We start from the raw sequence: 19185 nt of genomic DNA, 5'->3' as shown, positions 1-19185 counted from the left end.
CATCTCACCATTTCCCAGCAGCCTGCCACTGAAATGCCACTGTCCAGAGCTAAAGTGTCATTGTTAAATATATTTAAGCACAAATGCATGCTGGAGGGAAAAAAAATTACTTTTACAGAAGAATTAAATATGGTTTCCCTGAAATACTGAGGCTGACTAGGAATTTATGGGCATTTCTATAAAGGGCTGCAGCACTCATTGCTTCTTGAACAGGGGATGATAAATTCAGAGAAGGTGAATGAGTGGGATATGGACAAAAGCAATAATCAAGAAGCCATTTTCAAAGCCAGTGCTCATAGAAACAATATATTTGCAGATCTGCCAGTCAGTCAAGCAACTGGAGCTGGGATTCATAATCCTGGCACACTCACCTGACAGCAGAAAGCATAGTTGCTGCTTTCTTCCCATGAAGAAAGCAGGGTAGTCTAATACAAAACAAAATGGCTAAATAACATTGCCTGCATGGTCTGTTATCCAAGTGCAGCAGCAATCTATCACACTGATGTAGCAGCATGAAGGTGCCTCCAACAGGTAATTTTGTCTTCCTTTCCCAGCCTACTAAGGATAAGATACTTGGCACTTTTTCCTAAACTTCAATCAATATTCACCAACACCAGCTAAGAGTTCTCCCTCCTGTGAGGTGCCATGAGCTGTGTTTTTCTGATGAAAAAGAGTTTGTCAGACAGGTAAAGGGGCAGTAAGAGAGGAGACTGAAAGTTTCCAGTCATCTGCCTCTCTGAGTCACCCTCCCATCACATTTTTTTCTGTCCCAAATGGCAGGTACAACATGACAAGGACAGTGGAACCTTCCAAAGCACCTCATGTAATGCAAGGCATTTACACCCCACTGCAAATCCTGGTGCTGGGAACCCTCCAGCTCACTGGGCAGCAGCCATTCCATCCAGGTGGGCAGAGAAGGGCTGCCTTTCCCATTCTGCTCACTGCTGACCAGACACTTTCAGCAATTTGAGAACACCATGGTGCAAGCCCAGCCAGGCTGTTCCCATGTCAGAGCTAATGATCCCCAGCCCCTCCTCTTCACAGCACGGACACATCCTCAGAGACCAATTCCTACTGAAAGTCACCTGAATTTCTCCTGCTTTTCTTTTCATCTTAATTACTAAATTACTAGGACACAAACTGACCTAAAAACAAAGGTTTCCACATAGTACTACCTTGGAAGAAGTCTTTTTAAATGTCAAGTCCCTTCAAAGACATCTCCAATCAGACACCTCTAAATAGGAGCATCTACCACCAACACCTGTCTTGCAAAAGGCTGGACTAACTGGGGCAGTCATGATCCCTAATGGCAAAATCCCAGTGCATAGCAGACAGAATCAGTTCAGACTGAGTTCTGAAGATTAAATAAATGCCACAAGACACTACAAGTGACAGAAAGAGAAGAATAATTATTTATGTTGTTCAGCAATAACAAGTTATGGGCATGCAGGGAACTTAAAAGGGGGAAAGCTGCTGCTAATGATCGGGGGTGAATTCTTACAAAATAAGGTTGGATTCACCATTTTAAAGGCCTTACAAAAAATTCAAAGAAGATGTTGTTGTCAATATACTGATACTCAAAGAAGACAGAGCCAGATTTCTTCAGGTGCACAGCGTAGATGAGAGAAACGGTACAGTCATCCCTGTTTGACTCGATGTAATTCCCTCGAGGTGTCCATGAAGAGCTGGTGAACATAAACAAAACAAGCCTCAACTGAGATCACAGATACTGAGGAGATTTTTGTACACTACTACACAACAACATGTTACATAATAAGGACCCCAGAATCCCAAAACAGCTAACTGCAGTGAATTTTTAAATTTATGACAGGATCTCCATTTATTTTTTCAGATACAGTAAATATAATAATTTTATTTTATATCTTTATATATCATTTTATATAATAATATATAATTTTATATTATATATATCTATTTATTTTTATATATAAAAATACACTTATATATAAATTATATATAAATTATATTTAAATTATATATAAATTATTTCTATATAATTAATATAGAAATAATGATTAAAAATCAATATATAAAAATCAATATATAAATTTTATAAATACTTATATAAAAATTATATATACGTATGTAAAAATAGTATGAATTTATATAATTAATATAAATAATAAATCCTTATAATAGTATAAAGAATAAATTAATAATAAACAATATAAATTGTTTACATATAAAAATTATTTTATATATTTGTATATAGTATAAATTTATATATTTATATATAAATTTTTATATATTTATATATAGTATATAATAATATATAATACTTTTATTCTATATCTTTATATATTTTTATATGTTACATGAGTAATATAAAACATAATACTTTCCATTGAAACTGTGCATGGGAAAGGATATGGTATGAAAAATTTAGGACTCAGCCTATATAAGAAAGGTTTATAATCCACAGGTTCAATATACCTTCAATTACTCTCAGAAACAGCCTTCTGCAAGCACCACAGGTCTCTAAATAGGCTATAAAGGTCCTTTTAGCCACATTCACTATACCATGACCCAAATAAGAGCAGCTCCAGGCTGGCCTTAAACTCAGTGGCTGCTGATGAGCCCAAGGAGACCAAGCTGACAGCAAAGAGATGGGGCTACAGATTTCACCTCCCAGCCACCCTTGTTTGCCATTAGCAGGGCTGGCTGCTCTCTGCAGAGCTTAGGTGAGTCATTAAGCAGCTTTGTGCTGCTGAGCTGTCTCAGGTTTGCCCCCAGCTGCCCAGGCCAGGTGCAAGCAGAGCTCCTCACTTGTTGCAGCTGTCGGCTTTGCTCTCGGAGGAGCCGAGCGCCGTGTCCATGAAAGTCGCCACGTTGGAGAATCCTGCTGGCAGCTCATCCCACTCGTCAAACTTGATCCCACTGCCCAGTGAGTAGGTCCCCTCTGCACATTTGCTGCACACCTGGTTCTTCATCTCCAGGTACTCACCAGAGGCACAGGAGAAAGCTGGGGAGACAGTAATTTACAATATAGGAATGAATTCATTAATCCTTGTTAATTTCCTTTTTTTTTTTTAATGACAATTAATTAAGATTGAACTGCCACTAAAGGGAACCAAACAGAATGTCCCAGTCCCAGGAAGACAACAGCAGAACTACCAACGTCACCAGCAAAACTGAGATGTTCACCTGGGTTTGCACTGGAGTGGCAGCACTGAAATGAAACCCCAGTGACAGCTCCTGATTGCAGCTCGCCTCCATTGGCAAAAGAAGATTTTTAGAAATAAAATCTCTATTGACAGATTGTGTCAAAAAGCAATTTGTGAAAATGAGTATTTATAATAGAGTTCTCCTCGCCCTTGTTCACCCAAGTGTTGCACTTTGAACTCAATTAAAACCACCAGTACTTGAGAGCCAGAACAGACTTGTCTCACTCACCTAAGCTAAGAAGGGCACACAGCAGCAGGCTGACAGTCATATAACACTACAAACCTTGGCTGAGGCTAGCAGACCTAATCCAAAGGCTCTCTGTGTTTCTCCTCACATGAACTACCTACAAAGCCTCAAACATCATGCCTGATAGACCATGTGGTCTTGGAAAAGGTCACCCACAGGGTTGTGACTAGAAGATGAGGATCTTTGATTAGGGTGACATTAACATGCTGAGAAAATAACCACTGGTTGTCAGCACAGCGAAGGCATTATTCAAAATCTGTGTAATTAAGGGAAGTACAATTAGGAGGTATATTCACAAAGTGCTTTTTTTTTCTGATGTCTCTAAAATTATTTCCTCCAAACAGCTGTATGCTGCTTGTCCCCCTGTCACATCTCTGGCTGTTAAGGGAAGATTATTTCCATTATGAAAGAGACACCTGGACAGTAGCTGAAGTCCTGCATGCCCACAGAGCCCCATGCCTGTGTCAGGAATCATAATTCCTGCCTGGACACTCATTTCAATGGCAGGCCATCCCACTTTCCCTCAGTACTATGCTGCATCCTGTCCTCTTTGAGACTGAACATCCTGAATGGAAAACAAATGAGAACTTTCTGCAGCCCATAGTACTTCCTACAATGTTTGCAGATTTTTTAACTATGCCAGTCAAGCCAAAGCAGGATCCAGAGCAATGCACACAACTCACATCCCAAGAAATGATGGGATTTTCTTCTGTTTCACACATGCCACATTGCACAGTGACAGATCTTTCATACACTCTTTGACAGACAAAAACTCATTAGCCTGAGAAACTGCAGGATGAGACCAGACTGGCAGCTGAAGTGGTGAAACTGGCCCAAAACAATGACGTCGGCTGAAGTCCCAGAAAATGTGGTTCCACAGATGTGCCAGTGTTTATCTAAGCTGCAGAAAAACTTGCTTTATTGTAAGCACTTTGATTAACTCATGGCTGCATAAGATGAATCTCCATCTGAATCCAACTAACAGTTCTGGCTCCCATTTCTGTCCCAGTACCAGCAGGATTTCTTTCTGTAATTCTCCTTTGTGCATGGCACTGGAAAGCAGATTAAAGGTCTATTTTGATGGAGTGATCTGCCAAAGGGTCATTTTTCCTTCTTGGTCCTATCAGCATACTCTGAATTTGAGACAGATTTCTAACCCTGTTGCTCACTGGTGATGGACCAAGAAGGAAAGTGGGCAGGATCCAGGCAGAGATGGGTGTGGGGTGGGAATAAACAAGGAAATCCTGCCATGATGGATTTCTGTGAAAGACTGACAGACAGACAGAAAATCCACCCTCAGTGAGGGCCAGTGACACACAAGGTAGAGCTAACACCCCATCACACTGACTGTGTGACCTCAGCTCAAGCCACAGGATCTCCCTGCACCTGGGGTGGGAAACAGCTTCCTTCAGAGATTTGGGCAAAAGCAGTAAACACATCCCTGTGTGTCTGAACTGTGACCACACTTTGTACAGCTTTTGCACCTTAAATATATAAAGACATCCTGACTCACTGCTTTAGCATTATTAATAAATCTTGCTTTATTTTTTCCTTTTGAAGGGTGCAGAGAGAAGCTATCAGGAAGGGAAGCAGAAAAGTAAGCTCCCTCGTGACATCTTTGAATTCTTTAACAGTTTCTGTTTCAACAGTTGAAACAGAAACTGTTGAAACTGTTTCTTTTTTAAAGAAAGCTAAATACCAAGAAATTGAGTGTGTTGCTTAACCATTCCAGAACCATGAAATTCAACTAAGGAGTCAAGAACCGTGAGCAATTCATTGCTATAATGAAGATGCTGAGGGCAGCAGAGCCTCCTCTTCCATCACAGTGAGGCTGAGCAGAGATTTTTACTTTAGGTGAACTAATATATTTTAACCCCTTGCAAACTGATCATTTGAGAGAAATAAAAGAGTACAAGAGATCAGGCCAGCTGCTGTGCAAGACACATCACACATCTCTCACCTTCCAGAAAATAGGTGAGCCTTTATTTTATTTTGGTGGGGAATTAGCTTCTTTCCTTATAAGAATTGTATTTAAAAGGCAGCAGCATTTCCCATCAAAACACATTCCCCTGCAAGCAAACTGGCTCTGAGCATGCCAGCTGCTTGCCAGGTTCAATTTGGGGCTGGATGTGGCTAATGGCAACATGAAGCACTTTCAACATTGGAACAGATGCAACATTTGGTCTCGTTCCAGCTGGAGAAGGGTGGGGAGGAAATCCAGTGTGTGGTGAGCATGAAGATGGTCTCCTCTCCTAGAGTCCCACAGCTTGGTCTTTCATCAAGGGGGAGACCAAAAACAGGGCAAACTTTCTTTAGTCTAAATTGCATCAGTTCAAGAGTTCATCCCAGCTGGAGACAGGGAGATCAGTCATTTGTGGAGGGACAGAGCACAGACAGATGATCCATCCCAGGGGCATCCCAGGACCTTCTCCTTCCTCGTGGCTGCTCCAATCACTAAGACATAGCTGAGCACAGATGCAGCAATTCCCAGCAGCCACAGAAACAGCTGGAATTACTGCAGCTGTGTTTGTGAGGGTGACACACACAAGATGCTGCCAACAAGAAGGGCTGCATCACAACTTAGGAAGTTAAAGAGTGATGCAAAGTTTTGGGAACACAAATTCTGTATTTTAGGTGTGTGCTCTGATTTGTCCTCCACTAAACCCTCCCTCTTCAGAATCCAGAGGAAAAATTATTCTTCCACATTAGAGGAAGATTCTGTGAACACCCCTGACGCCAGAGTCCATTTGTTTAGGCATTTGATTTAATTTTCAGAGAAACCATCTCTACTGAATAACTGGACATCACTATTTTCTGTCCCTCTCTAACTGCAAACTTTACTATTATACCTCTCAAATATCAGTTTGGGTGTTACACCCCAACTTACATAGAGCAATGCACATTGTGAAGACTCAATGTGATCTTGCTTTCTGTGAAGAAAACTGTGAAATGCATGAAAAGATTTCATTATTTGCCCCATCATGGGCATTTTAAAACTGGGAGAACATTTCCAGAGGCAGTTAGGAACAGCATGACACACTGTGGTGCTGGATACACTGCTGCCTTTGGAGCTGATACAATTATTGGTGATTTGAAGCTGTAGCATTCCTAAATAACTACAGAAGCATGAAAAAAAGAAAATATGTTGTGGTTTGTGCAGGTGACTAGTTTTTCTCCCAAAAAGATGTTGTAAAGTACAGTTTAAGTAGACATTGCCACAGGCAGCCACACACATTCCTACACACATGCAATAAAGCTGACAGCATATACACTTAATAAAAAATTGACATGAGATCCAGTGCTAATAGCCACCACTGTACAAGTCTTGTCAAAGAGACCTCATGTCATTCTTTAAAAGGCTTACAAGCCACTTGATGAAGATGATAGAGTGGATGTGGCATTCACATACTGTGGAAAAATCCCTTTGCCCAGATTTTTCTCCTGGGAAACTGAGAAGCCTTAGAGAAAAGGAAAACAATAATTATCTGATTTGCTTCTCCTGTGTTGTGCTCACATGTGGAATGTGTTTGGAGATTGTTCACCCACAGGTGATTGTTTCACTGGATTCTGCTGTGAGCTGTTTTAACTCTTTGGCCAATCAGGACTCTGGAGAGAGTCAGGAGTTTTCATTATTATCTTTTTAGCCTTTTGTAAGTATCCTTTCTGTAGTCTTTAGTATAGTTTAGTATAGCATTCTTTAATATAATATAGTATAATAAAGTAATAAATTAGCCTTCTGAGAACATGGAGTCAGATTCATCATTCCTCCCTGCCATGAGGGACCCCACAAAAACAATAGAGTGGATGTCATGGATTTAGGGTTCCTAACACAGTTAGCTTAGTTTTGCATGCAACTCGGATGAAGAAAGGTGGGGAACACCTTAAAAGGATTGAGAACTGCCTGAGTAATAGACCTCAGGTGGGGCTGCTAGAAACCATCCTTGAGCAGGGAGGAAGGGTGCAGTTCTGCCTGCCCAGGACTGAGTCTGATGGCTGCCTACATTTTTCTCAATGATCTGCAGGCAAAAAGAAAAGGAATGGTATCAGGATTGGCAGGGGAGAGACTGTTACCAAGCCTGAGCCCACTGAGTGTGTGCTTTAGCAGAGTCAGAGGTAAAGACAAGCTGCTGAGGGCCAGGAGTGCCAGCCCTGCCTGCAGAGGGCTGAAATGTATCCCAGAGAGCAGCAAGCTGAGGATGACAGCAGACCCACCATTCATCAAGAGCTTCCACTGTCAAGGCATCCAAAAAAGTCACTAGTGAGATCTGGATAAATTCAGAAGGTGCAGGCAGAGATATGGAGGATGAAACATGGATTACAGGGAAGAAGACTTGTTATAATGCTGCATATAGATATGACTTGGCATTTTTATGAGGTCAGTACAAAACAAAAGGACTTCAAATGGTTTTAAAATTAGAGGTAATGTCCTCCAGTGAGAGATCTGAAGTACTTAATCTAGTTAGTTTATCACAAGAAGATTGAAAGTCAACTTGATTAATATATAAGCATCTCCAGGGGGAGAAAACACAAGATCCTGCTGCACTTTTTAATCAAGCAGACAAATGCATAAGAAGCGCTACCTTCTGGAAGCTGAACCCAAACAAACTCAAATTGGAAATAAGGCACAGATTTTTAATAGGAGGAATGACTGACTGTTGGAACAATCTGTCATGGCATGTGATGGACCCTTTGTCTCTCAAGTGGTCCATGCCATAACTGGATACCGTATGGAAGAAAAGCTCATGCCAAATACCCATTATCAGCCCCACCATCAGCCTGGCTGGGTGTATTTCAATGGTCTGTGAGGGTCAGACCAGCAAACCTAATCAAACCCCTCACTCTTAAACTCTGTGAGTCAAGATCAGTGGCGCCCTGCCTCCCTCCTAGGACGCACCATGAGGACTGGGGCATCCTGAAGCAGGAGCCCTGCCCACGGTGTAACCACTTCCAAGGAGTGCTTGCAGTCCAACCCTTGGCAGATCTGATTGCACTTTACAATCACTTTGCTGACATGAAAACAACTCTCCAGAGGGCAAAACAGACCATAAACAAGCTTGTCTCATTTGCCCTTTGACTGCAAGTCTCCAGGGTCACAATCTGTCTTTTAGTACTGTGGTGGCCCTCCTGGTGATTTTGGTGGACTAGGATCAATATTAGTTGGCAAATATCTCTTGTATTAAGTGACCATAACATTCTCACATTGCTTAACTCTCTGAAGCTGGGGATCAGGACAGGATTAGCATGAACAAAGATTGACAAACAGAGTAGATCCTCACATGTATTCAGCTATTCAGCTTTTCCTGTGCTCTGAAACTTTCCTCTGGAGTGTTTTCTCATGTCAAGTATCTTTCAGATTCTGCCACACTGTGAGAGGGATCAGAATATTTAAGATTTCACCAGAAGATTAACCAAAGCTGTCTCAATACCCTACATCCTCCACCACCAAACTATAATGTAATTATATGCTTTCCTCCCTTATGCAGCCCTGGCCTCTAAGTCTTCCCTCTTTCCTCATCCAGCTTCCAATCCCATTTGGACCCACTACTTCTACCTCCACCACTCTTCTCAGCAGACTTTTACTTCCAGACATTTCTTATTTAAAACTAAAACTAAACTATCTCAGGTCTTCTGTTTATTCTGTTGCCACTGAACATGTGCACAGTCATGTGTTTTCTTTTGTGTCTCCCCGGCTCTCAATAATTAGGATTAAAAAAAAAACAAACACAGGACTGGATTTTACCAGGTTGTACAACATCAGAAAGGGATAGCAATTGAGCAGTTCTGCACAAATCAATGAAAATACAAAGCAAAGATAATCTCAAACACTGGTTTTCCATCTCTCCCCTCTCCATTCCTGTGTTGTTCATCCAAAGCCCCATGATCTGGGATTCAGGTGATGTGCTGCCATCTCTTGCAGGCAGAGTCAGGCCTGAACTGTCTCAGCCTCCCATGGGCAGAGGTGGAAATGTGAGGTTGGCAGCATCAGGCAGCTGTGTCCCAGAACAGCTGCTGTTTTCAGCAGACACATGCCACAAGCCTGGAGGGGAAGATGTGGCCAAGGACAAGCACATGGAGGCTTTTCAGTGATACCCTGAGGCCTCGGGGTCCACACAACATGGAACCAAGGATCAACCTAAACACACGATGAGGAGGGAAAAAAAGAGGAAGACAAAGGATGAGAGGAAATCATTGCTTTATTATTAATGTTTCCTATAATCTTGCCAGCTTCAGAATGTCTTCTGTGAATAATTTATACAAGGCTTCTCCAATAGACTGTGAATAATTGATGTTCATTTTCTTCAGTCATTTTTTCCCAATGTGTTACCAGGAACTAGACTGAATCTTAATTAAAAAAAAAAAAAAAGTCTGTCTAGGCTGTTTAGTGTTGAAATGTGATCATACTGAAACCTGATACAACTTGGGGAAGAGTACCTTCTGTGGAATACCTTTGCATTTCATAGGAATACATAAGTTTTCCTTTTATCCAAAAAATAATGAAATACAGCAAAGTTTTTTTCAGTTCACCTCTTTTCCCCAGCTGGCCTGGCACATAGGACACTTTATTATCACTTTGTTGCATCACTTGGACACTGAGAGGTGTGGGTTTGGAATGGAAATAATCAATTCACAGCAGTGTGGTGTAGAGAGCAGGAATGCAGCGATCACCAAGAGGTTAGGAAGCACATTTCCTACCAGGGTTTGAACAGCCATCCCAGTGGAGATGGCAGGAAACAGATCTGGAGGTGAGTGAGCAACTCTCCAGCCCCTACTGACTCCATCAGGCATATTTTGATTGCTCATCAACCAAAGTGGTTCTAGTGCCATTTGATGTTCTCTGCACAAACACACAGTTCTTGCCTCTCATCCCTCTACCAAGCCATAACAAATCTCAAGGTCTTGCCAGCTGCTTTCCTCTTGAAAGAGAAATTAGTGACTCAGAGGAATTTCTTTTTAACTTTTTTAATTACATAGTGTACACAACCAAGGTGAAGAATTCATCAAAAGACACCAAGGCCAACCTTTCTCCTCATAAACTCAGTACACAACACATCAACATGCAGTTCCCAGTAACTCTTCCCCAGAGAAGAGAATTAAATTCTGAGGGTTCAGTGCAAACTTTTCAGCTTTTTAAACTATTTACCTATTTTGTTTTGAATCTCTGCTTCAAAAAGCCAACAATGTGACTCATTCTGCAAAGACAGAGTCTTGCTCATGCACAAAGTAAAAATTCTAGAAAAAATACTTGTAAAACTGGGGAGATACCAGTAAAACATGGAAATGCCATGAAGTCTAGCCTCAAGCTTCAGCCCAGGTGAGAAACCTAATAGCATCAGTAAGACTCACAAACCTGACTGGAGTCAGGAACACGAATTAGCAGGGATGCTCAAAGAGGAGCAGGAATAATCATCTGCTCAAGTGCTTTGCTAAATCACAGCCTTTCAGTAGCAACTCTCAAACTGTGCTGGGCACACCCCTGCTAGCTGAACAGCTTTGCTCCATGGCAGCCCTGCATTAATATGTGTATGCACACAAAATTTGCAGATGCCCACTGACTTCAGGGGAGGTAGAAGCAGGCCCAGTTCTTACCTGGGATATCCAACTTAACCAAAGACTGAGAGAACATCAAACTCAAAACCTTCATTTAAGTTTTCTGTTCTGAAAGAAAAATGCTAAAACTCCTGCTGTTCACTTAAATTGCCCTAAAGTGTTATAAAGTGTACAGCCTTAAAAAGGTCATTTTGCCTAATTGAGTCTGCAATTAGCAGGAAGATCCGTATCTCCTCCTGTGGTATCCTGGGAGCAGATTACACAAGTTAGAATACACTCAACAAACACAGCTCAGTAGCAACAAATCAGGTCACATTCTGCTCTCAGACTCTAGTAAAGCCCATTGTAATTGAGGACAGTCTATTTTCTGAAGTTGCTGGAGCTTTTCACATTTCTCATTTGGTACAGGCTCACACGACTCTCTTCAAAACTGAAGGACATTTCTGATTTCAAAGAAGATGCTCCCACCTTAGTGGCACCAGGTGAAGGTGCACTTTGCTAAGCAGAGCCACAGAATCACAGAATCATTAAGGTTGGAAAAGACCTAAAAGCATCTAGAAAAAAAGATGTAAAAGCATCAAGTCCAACCATTAACCCAACACTACCAACTCCACCAATAAACCACGTCCCCAGGTGCCACATCTACATGTTTTTTTAACACTTGCAAGGATGGTGATTCCACCTCCTCCCTGGGCATCCTGTTCCAATAATATGATCAAATTCTTCTATATTATCAACTTTTTTTTTTTGGTCTCTTTTCTTAAGAAATCTTCCTGATTACAACTGGCATTTTGATGCTGACTATAATAATGACCCTATCAGCTCTTGAACACAGCAAATCCAACTCCTTTAAAAATGCTCTATTATTTTCACTATAATTTCTTTATTATGCTCACAGCACTACAAAATGAGCAGACATTTATGAGATGAGGTACAACCTATTCTTGCCTAGGATGGCAAAAAAGAACTAATATTCTGTGGAATAAGAGAGAATCCTTAATAACATATTAACATGGTATTAGCTCAAAATGTGAACCCTTTAAGCTCTTTTTTGGCAAAAATTCTGCTCAGAGATGAGAATATCAGTGCAGCTTGGCACATGCTATAAAGGGAGGGAAGTGGCGGAAGGAAGGAAGTGGCAGAAGTGGCAGAAGGAAGGAAGTGGCAGAAGGAAGGAAGTGGAGGAAGGAAGGAAGGAAGGAAGTGGCGGAAGGAAGGAAGTGGCGGAAGGAAGTGGCGGAAGGAAGGAAGTGGTGGAAGGAAGTGGCGGAAGGAAGTGGCGGAAGTGGTGGAAGGAAGTGGCGGAAGGAAGGAAGTGGCGGAAGGAAGTGGCGGAAGGAAGTGGCGGAAGGAAGTGGCGGAAGTGGCGGAAGTGGCGGAAGTGGCGGAAGTGGCGGAAGTGGCGGAAGGAAGGAAGGAAGGAAGGAAGGAAGGAAGGAAGGAAGGAAGGAAGGAAGGAAGGAAGGAAGGAAGGAAGGAAGGAAGGAAGGAAGGAAGGCTGGCTCAGAATTCGGACTCTGGAGTGTAAAACATACAGCATATGGTCAGGCTGGCAGAAGAGCCTGATGGTGGCCACAAAAACAGACTGCAGTGCAGTGTCAGCAGGAGCACCATGCCAAGTGCTGTTCCCACTGCCAAATCTCAAAAAGTCCCCATTAAACACTGCCTACAGCCCCACAACAAAGCAAAGGGTTCCCAGAGATCCCAGCCATCAAGGGGTGCAGGAAAGGGCTTCGCCCTAAAGGAAGCTGCTCCCGGGGACTGCTATCAATATTTTCCATTTAAAAAGCCAAGCAACTGCCCTGATGGCAGTGATCCTTATCAGCTAAACTCCCTTCCTGCTATCAGACTCATGAAGAGATCAGAGGGAGTTCTGCAGTAATTAAAAATGAAGGAGATCAAATTAGTAAAGCACATTCTCAACTGTCAGGAGTGATTCAGATGTCTGGATTCTGCTGAAGGAGGATCTCTCTGCCACTGCCACCTTCCTGTATGTACCCGACATCCAGAACAGTATTGGGAAGATGCCCAGAGGGGATACCTTAAATGGGAAGCAGAGGAGAGCCAGAATAGCTCTAGGAGTAATAAATATTACCTTTTCCCTGGCCAAAATCTTTCTGGACTTTTAATGCATCTCTTCACAGGAACCCTTGCAACCATGATGTGGCAGCATCAAAAATGTGACTCAGCTCTGAACAAACAGAAACCTGAGAGAGGTGCCCAAGCGGTCTGGTGTGGCCATGACACAGGTGACACAGGTGTGGCCAGCCCCACAGGGTGATCACTGAGGTACCACACCATGCTGAATGGGAAAACACAGGCTGCAGGGTCTGAAAGTGGTGATGACTAGAGCCCCACGGAGCAGGGAGAACAGAAAAAAATAGAGGGGAGTGAAGTACAGAACAGGGCACGTTGCAACTGCAGAGCTGCTACTGCAGCATCCCTCACATATCTGGGTCACTGCATAGCAGGACTTCCTACAGCACCACAAAAATCTCTCATGTGAGCCTCCTCCTTCCTTCCCACCTACATGGGAGAGGTGTGGAGGGCGGGAGTGCAGCAGGAGGGGAAGGTGGATCATTGTGCTGCTCTGTGCTCATGGAAAGGAAAAAGCATTAAAATGCTTCTCCTGGTAACCAGGTCACAAAGCAGTCAAAATATGACAGCCCTGTCTGCTGACGACACTGTCTTCTCTGCAGGTAAGCTGTGCTGATGAAGTTTCTGAAGACTCAAAAATGGGGTAGAATCCTGGCAGGTTTTGGAGCCTACAGCAGTTTCAGGGAATGTTGAGGCTGTGCTCAGCAGGACACAGTCAGCTGTGATTTGCAGGTTACTGTGTGCTTCAAAATGCAGCAGAGCACAGAGACATCCAGCCTATTTTTAAATGGTTTCATCCAAATGAGAAGCAGTAAAACACAACATCCTGAACACAAGCACATCTCAGGACACCGACTGAGCTCTGATGCCACAGTCCAATTGCTCCAGATATGGGAAGCACCTGAACTAACAAGTTTTTACCAATCTCCAGTGTCTTTCCACTCCACTGGAGGCCACAGTCTAGACATATTTACAAAGCAGGAGACATTTAACATATTGTTATGCCATCTTTCAAATTTCTAGTTCAGGCACAATTTAAAGAGAGCGACTGCTGAGCATTTGGAAGAAGGAGAGGTTGGCACAGTATTCTCAGGATTCAAAATTAATGACAGCCTGCACATCACTTCTCTTTTCAGGGAGCAGTAAAGATCAGTGGCAGATATTCTCAAGGAGCAGCATTTCTGAGTAGAGGGAAACAACCGCAAACATTGTGAAGTCAGCAGTGATGGCAGATGTGCTCCAAAAAAATCACTTTCTCATACAGATTCCCTCATACTATTGTGTCCACTGAGGGCTCTACCAGCCTCAAGGAAACAAAAAAAAAGCCCTAAGAACTCATGCTATTTCACAACTGCAACTGCTATACAAGTGCAATCCTCTCTTAAAAGCAGATACATAGTTGGCCACAGGATATCTCAGGACTAATGGATGCTGAACACAACTTCTGAAGATAGCAGACCTCTGGAAGGGGGAAACTGGAAGCTGGAAATTGTCCTACCCAGAGTGATTTTACTGTAGGCCCTGATTTTGCAGGTTGAGAGACCAAAGAGAAACCCAAGGGGACTCCAGGATTCTGCCAAATGCCAGAACGAGCCCCAGTTCCTATGTCCTGGCATAGGCTAGGACCTGTGAGATGAAGAAGAATCAGAATTAATTTTTAGAATATCCAGAAAGACTCAGCTCAGAGGATATGGCATAGTTCTGGCATTTCTTCATAGACCTTGGGATAAAATAGCACCATGCCTGAGAGAAGGAAGGCATCTCAAGGAGCCATTAATGTGAGTTGTGTGCAAACCCTGGCCAAGCCTGCAGCACAAATCTCACTCTGCACACAATCCACAAAGAATACGACTTTAGAAGCCTCAGATACAGAACCTTTTGTTTTCCTTGGGCTGCAGAAACTCATGCTTTTGATGTAAGATGTCCTTGGTACAGCTGCTGCATTGTCAGATGAGACAGAAGCCACCAGCTTAGAGAATGTGACAATCTGTCAGCATCTTCAACACAACTCATCATCAACAACAGACCCCACGTGCAAACTCCAGAGCTTTGTGGGGCAGTCGCTTTTCAAAAGATGCCTCTCCCAGTTTATCCCACCCACTGGAGAATGGACTGTCAGCCAAACTCTACGCTGGTTGAAATATTTTACAGCAAAACCCACTACATTAACCAGGCTGAATGTGAAAGGTGTTCCCTACACATTCCCACAGTGACTGACTGCTGTTGACAGATTCATGTTTTCAGGCTGAAAGATTGGTTGTTCTTTAAGCAAAAGGTGAAAGACTAAGAGATAAGAAAACCTAAAATTACTTTTGCCATCAGAACATAGTCAGACAGCCCCTGCTGCCAGTTAATTTACTACACACAGAAAGAAAAGATAGAACTCCAAGAGCCCAGGGAGATGGGATCTGAGGGGTTCAGTAAAAAAGTCAAATATCCGATTGCTTCTCAAACCAGCTGAATTGCCATGGGATTTAACAGCAGCACTACAAGGAGTTGAGTTTTCCAGTGTATTTAACAGAATCCTGTATTTTGGTGTATAATATCAGAGCCCATCTCCTGGGAAAAGTTTTTACCTTGTCTAGCAGGGGCCAGATATTGAAAAGCCAGATTCATCTATTGTTATAAACCAGCTGAATTCTCATTGGAATTGATTTAAGACCAAACACAGACACAAACAACAGAAGATGGAGAAGGAAGAGAACCATTTGTCAAAGTCTGTAGCATAAAGTTGAGGATAGTGTGATATTTCTGGATTTAAACCATTTATCACAAGATTTAAGAAGAAATAATGTACAACACAAAAAAAATAGCTATACCTATGTCCTCTAGGGTACACCAAAAGTGGTTGTGCAGCAGAAGAAATAAAACTATCTGCTCCTTTATAGAGCAGGCAGAAAAAAGTGATAGGCTTGAAGTATAACAAGGGAGATTCAACAGCAGAAAAATCTTTAACAGGAGGGAAAATGAAAAGGACTAAATATATGAGCAAATATCTGGAGAGCTTCTGGGCTCTTCATCACAAGAGGTTCCTGAAAACAGCCCAGCCAAATATCAGCCATGAATGACAGTCATTTCTACTACAGCTATTTGGGCTGGAGGGTGAATTATGGGATCACCTGAGGTGTTTCTCAGGTCTGTATTTCTGTAATTGAAAAAGCCCATCCTAAGGATATGCAGAGACTCCACATTTAAAACCCTGGAAACTAAATCCAAATATCAGGAATGACACATTCTCAAATGATGCTTGCAAGCAGTCAGAAACCTTCCGGTGATCAACACTGCTACAGAAAATATTTATGTACCTCACACTGGAACATAGAAAAATGAAAATAAACCTTTAGAGAAGCAGAGTCAGAAGCGAGTAAATCTGACATCTGCTGCAATAGAACTGAAAAGACACAGCCATTGCTCATCCTGTTTGTCAGATACAATAATTTATACCCTCTGGTAGAAATTACTGCTAGGATCTTTTGTGGAGAGAATTGCTGGAGCAAGGAAGTGTGATGGGAAAGAGCATTCAGACTGGGGAGCTGTGAAACAGTGAGGGCTGTGTTTGAAGAGCAGCAGTTTGTTTAAATCCCCCAGATGCAAAAAGTGTTTCAACATTAAAAATGCAGAACCAAGTGATATGAAAACATTCCAAACTGTTAAAAAAATAAATGCATAAATAAATAAAATGCAGGAGCTTCATCATGAAAATAATTCAGGCAAATAAGACATTTACCATTCCTTATGCATTCAGTTTATGAATTATCTAAATAATGGAAATAATGAGAATTTGGGCACTATATAGCTTGAACAATATATAGCAAATATAGCCTGACCACTGGTGGTCACCATTTTGACTGGAGAGCTGCAGAACTGGAGAGCAGGGCAGCTCAAGACAAGCAACCACAGCTCTTCAGGGGACGCTGTCAGAGATGTGCCCTGTCTGTGAATCAGCATTAAAGGGTACCTGCAGCAGACAGTGACTTTCATGGAGACACTGCACAGACAATCCCTGCTCCACATCTCCAGCAGACAGAAAGCTGGGCTGGAGGGGAAGGACAACTCAGGGAAACTCAGGACATCAGTGACAGCCCTACAAATGTACATAGCACAAAAAAGCAGTAACAGTCTGTAAAATGAGAAGTCACAACATACTGCATTCCTTCCCTCTCACGGGGTCAGGTAGTCCAGAGCACTCCACAGCCGGGTTGGGGACAGCCACCCTCCACCTGGAGCCACTGCTGTCGCACTCCGTGTACTCGAAGTGGTAATCTGTCTGCAAGCAATTACAAAGAGGTTCAGTTTCATCATAACATTTGCATATTAAGCTCATTAATCAAGGCTGGGATTAGCAAGCTGGGTTGTAATTAAACCAGAGAGGAAGTGGCTGTTGTGGAACACACAGTGCAGCTTTGATGATTGCCGTGTCTCATCCCAGAGCAAGCGCGGCTCCTGTCAGGTGCTGTGCAGCACAAATGCTGGGGCAGAAGGTGGGATTTGCAAAAGCACTTGATAGACAGGAGGCAGATTCCACTAGAATGTTTTTTCCCCAGTCTCTTAGAGCAGGATTGATGGAAAATTCCTGTCCATCACAGTATCTGATCTACAGCAGCCAAGGAGGCTTCCTCTTTGATCAATGGAGCAAGCCACACTTGAGCTCAAGTCATCCCATGATAGGCTGGATGTGTGAAATGGACGGAATGATTCCTCCTGCAAGAGCCTTTCCCTCTTGGTCAGTTTCAGAGGAATCCCAGGAAAATTAGGGCAGATAAACCCAGTATTGGGATACCTGAAAATGTCATCCAGAGTCAGCTCTGAGGAGCACCTCAAGGCAGAATTGTGGTGTGGGGGGAGATCAGTCCCCTGGTCTCTGGGGCTGAGATAAGCCCTGGGTACACTCAGTGAAAAAGAGTAAGAAACCTCGTAGCATTAGCTAGGAAAGAATATTAGCTATTTGTCTTATTAATAGTATTGATTCAGATCCCACATAAATTCTAGACTCACATTTAATTACATTTTTATTTTTGTGTTTATAGCTCTGTTTTCAAATTCATAGCCCAGAAGTTTGTGATTAAAATAAACCTCAGCAACATCTCATTTTTCAGTCAGTCTGGGTGGAGCTGGCAGAAATGGCGAATAGCCTTCTTCAGAGGGAACAGACCCATGTTCAAATAACACTCCCTGGCAAGCTCCATAAGATGGTTCCATATGGGCAAAGCCACCTTCAGCTCTCTCTGCAGTTAATCAAGGTAAAATATTGGTATTTGTCTTGGTTCAGGGCAAATTTGAAAAATGTACCAAATTTGGATTCATATGCCTATTTTAGACACCTGTTGCAGAGGGGACAAGGAGATAACACATCCTAGAAACACTTCTTTCTCCCCAGTGGCTACAGATGAAAACTAGCCACTTAATTTGGATGGAGTCTTCTCCATTTCCTATGGGGAACCCCACCTCCAACACTGCACATCCCTTCCTGGCCCATGAAAGCACCACCAAAAAGCATGGTAACAAGGAAAATTTAGCCACAGGCTTGATGTTTGAGAAGCTTTGGGGCAGCCTGGTGTGGTGATCCATAAAGTCTGGTGGGCTCCTTTCAATTTATCTGTCTTCTGCGGGCAAGACTGGCCATGAGCCAAGGAGGGGAGGCCGTGGCTGTGTCTGCAGCCCAAGGCACAAGAGCTTTGGGCTGCAGACACAGAGCTCTTCAACAAGAGCTCTTCAGCTGCTGCAGCTCACTCTGATTGCAGCAATCCCCACCCAAGGGGCAGCAGAAATCTGCCTTCCTGCCATGACTGCAGGCCCTAATTCCACTGCCCAAGGAGGAGCTACTCTGTGCACACAGGGATTATCCTGGGGGCAATCTTCTCCTGTTCCTTTCCTTGCAACTGACATTGTACATGATGGAGCAGAAGAAGGGGGAGCAGGTGGATAAGAGTGGATCTGTGCTGCCTCTGATATAGATTGGTTAATTCCTGCAAATATTCAGCTGACTCACATGGAGAAGACTTGCAATGTTGCTGGACTTAAACCATTTATCACAAGACTTAAGAAATAATGTACGTCACAAAAAAATAGTTATACCTATGTCCTCCAGGGTACACCAAAAGTGGTTGT

The 19185-nt window shown here is 42.7% G+C and overlaps 1 protein-coding gene across 1 annotated transcript in view; it reads right to left on the bottom strand.

Moving 5' to 3' along the window:
- Positions 1–19185, bottom strand: part of ELAPOR2 (endosome-lysosome associated apoptosis and autophagy regulator family member 2) — a 100185-nt gene that overhangs the window by 32206 nt on the left and 48794 nt on the right. The window contains 3 exon segments of the mRNA XM_036401254.2: positions 1538–1685; positions 2788–2983; positions 17224–17344. Coding sequence (XP_036257147.1) covers positions 1538–1685; positions 2788–2983; positions 17224–17344 — 465 coding nt within the window.

The sequence above is a fragment of the Molothrus ater genome, chromosome 5, assembly GCF_012460135.2.
Source record: "Molothrus ater isolate BHLD 08-10-18 breed brown headed cowbird chromosome 5, BPBGC_Mater_1.1, whole genome shotgun sequence".
In the NCBI taxonomy this organism is placed as follows: domain Eukaryota; kingdom Metazoa; phylum Chordata; class Aves; order Passeriformes; family Icteridae; genus Molothrus; species Molothrus ater.
The sequence above is the reverse complement of the archived record's forward strand: the minus strand, read 5'-3'. Positions and strand labels throughout refer to the sequence as shown.